The sequence below is a fragment of the Cetorhinus maximus genome, chromosome 12 (assembly GCF_964194155.1).
Source record: "Cetorhinus maximus chromosome 12, sCetMax3.hap1.1, whole genome shotgun sequence".
NCBI lineage: Eukaryota > Metazoa > Chordata > Chondrichthyes > Lamniformes > Cetorhinidae > Cetorhinus > Cetorhinus maximus.
In genome coordinates this window covers 107,124,333-107,126,843 of record NC_135890.1, presented here as the reverse complement: position 1 = coordinate 107,126,843, position 2,511 = coordinate 107,124,333, and the positions used below count along the sequence as shown (strand labels likewise).

The following is a 2,511-nucleotide window of genomic DNA, read 5'->3' as shown; positions in this document are numbered from 1 at the left end:
CAGTACCTGTTACCTGTAGCAAGGTTCATTCCTGCTGCTCCTGTCAGGTTATTTCCCAGACTCTGAGGGGAGGCTTTGGGAAATGAAACCAGCTCTGGTCTCACTTGTTTGTTCAAAGCAATTAGAGGGCAACAAGGCTGTGACGTTCAGAAACCAGCAATAATAATAAAAGGACTGAGGAGGGAGCCAGACACTCACTCACTTGTTTAACGGTGGGAAACACAGAAGAGATGGAGCAAGAAACACACAGAATTTTATTCCCTTATACTAGATTGGAGAGCCGGTGTGGAGAAACACAGAGAAAACAAACTGTGCAGGGAAGTGAATCTCTCCCCATTCTGCAGTTCAAATTTCTTCTGATTCACCTGGACTTGTGCTTCCGGCAAAGATTGTCAGGTATTCTGTCTTTTATTTAGAAATTTCAATATTCTAATTCTGGGTTTTAAAATAAGTCATTTTGAATGAAACTCACCATTTAAAATAAGTTCTTAATATTCTCTGAACTGGGTCAGGTTAATTTAAAAAGCATAGCCTGTGAGTTATTGAAGACAATACAAGGCGATAACAACTTAACATGTTTATGTGCCACCCCTTTGTCTGCTATTATAAAGATGGAAATTTAAACTAATGCATTAAACATTCATTATCTAATATCAGCAAAGTAGTTTTTGTTTTTCAATACAATGCATTATGTAAGTCTGAATCTGAGAGGAAGCATTTCTGTACAGAATAACTCTCTGCTGCTTGGTGTGTCATAACTGTACAGATTTCATTCATAGACCACTGGCATCAAAAGAGAAAATTCTACTCAACAATAGGGTACTTTTTTTTACTACTGGACTGGGGATGCCCTGTCTTCTCGTTTAGAGAGTTATACAAATGGTTCCTTTAATTTGAAGGTGAAACTTACAGTCGTTTTCCTTCATTTACAACCATTCTCTTAGACTCCATTGATGAATTGCTGAAGCTATGGTGCAAGATCAAGAGAAACCCACAGAATTTCCAAGCCCATGTTCTTATCTCCCCATGAACCCAAACACAGACTGTGCCACATTACACAGCTCACTGAGGGCTACTTCAGACAGATGCTAGCATTGCAGCTCAGTACGCAGATCCCAGGGGGTTTCTGAATATTTTAACAAGTCAGCATAGAGCAGCAAAGACAAAGCCAAATGCAATCAGGGGAACAGATATGTGAATCTGGTGCTTTTTGTCTGGCAGGAAGGGAGGAGTTGGTGAAGATTGGTGTCTAGGCGATTCAGGTATCATGTAGGAAGCCAGATGTTGCTATTATTGCAGATGAAATTTACACAACAGTTACCCCTCAGCTTCTGCGCTTGCAGCCAATGCCTGGGACAATGCGTCTTGCGTGTTAAATTCTTTCATTCATTCTTAGCAATTGACTCGTGATATAAAGTGTCCCCATCACTGACATCCTGTTCATCTCTTAACAGCAATTTGACAAGATGAGGCTCCAGGTGAGGTTTTTGACCGGTGAAGATATTGAACTTGATGTTGACCCTTCCATCCAAATCTCGGCTCTCAAGATGATGATATACAAAAAAGCCAATGTGCCCTATTTCCAACAGCGCCTGGTGGTGCAAAATGGGAGCACTGTGGAGCTGAAGGACAACAAGAGGCTGTGTGACTACAATGTCTCTCCCAGCGATGCTGTCATGCTGATTGTCAAGAACGAGGAGCGGATGCAGATATTCCTGAAGAATGACAAGGGGAAAACATCTACATATGACGTTCTTCCTTCTGAGTCTGTTCAGGATTTTAGAGCACGAGTACAACGGCAGGAGGGTGTCCCAGCCACTCAGCAGCGTCTGGTTTGCGAGGGGAAACAGCTGGAGGATGGTCGGACACTCGCCGATTACAATATTCAGCCTGGGAGCACCATCTTCCTCATGCTCCGTCTACGAGGTGGTTAACCTGCACTTGCAGCGGTTTATACCATGAACTCTAGCTATTACAGAAGTAAATTATTTATAGTGCCTCAATTGATCAATTTTTTCATATACTCCTGTTTTCTCAGCTGCAGTTGGTAAGAGTCCCAGGTTGCACAGTAACTGACTTGTCCATGATACTTTTGAATCTTATTCCTGTCTGCCCCAGTTCCCATAACAACAGGAAGTTTATTCAACAGATAATGTTTGGCTAGGAAATGATACCAACTGAGGCCTGGGTGCAGGTCACCTTCCTGCATTCTCACCTGAGGAAAGATGCAGGTACAAAACATTGGACACAATTTTACAAGGGTCAGCAACTTAATTAACAATATAGAAGGATTCGGGGGGACTGCTAATGCAACGTGTTCCATTCTGATCATTGACTCGTGATACTTTGATTCACATCAATCCTGGCCGATCATTGGTCAAAGGTATGTCCTGTTACTCTTCAAAATTCTACTGAAGATTTAGGCCAATAATGATCCAGTCCCTGATCCACAGCTCCAAACTTGCCTCTCATTCAGTACGAATCCACCTTCTCACTCTCAGGGACCATTAG

The 2,511-nt window shown here is 42.3% G+C and overlaps 1 protein-coding gene across 1 annotated transcript; it reads left to right on the top strand.

Annotated features, from left to right (window-relative positions):
- Nucleotides 1–1,466: 1,466 nt before the first annotated feature.
- Nucleotides 1,467–1,934, top strand: LOC144687823 (polyubiquitin-like). The gene has a single exon (XM_078554345.1). The coding sequence runs from the start codon at nt 1,467–1,469 to the stop codon at nt 1,932–1,934; it is 468 nt and encodes a 155-aa protein (XP_078410471.1).
- The last annotated feature ends 577 nt before the right edge of the window (nt 1,935–2,511 follow it).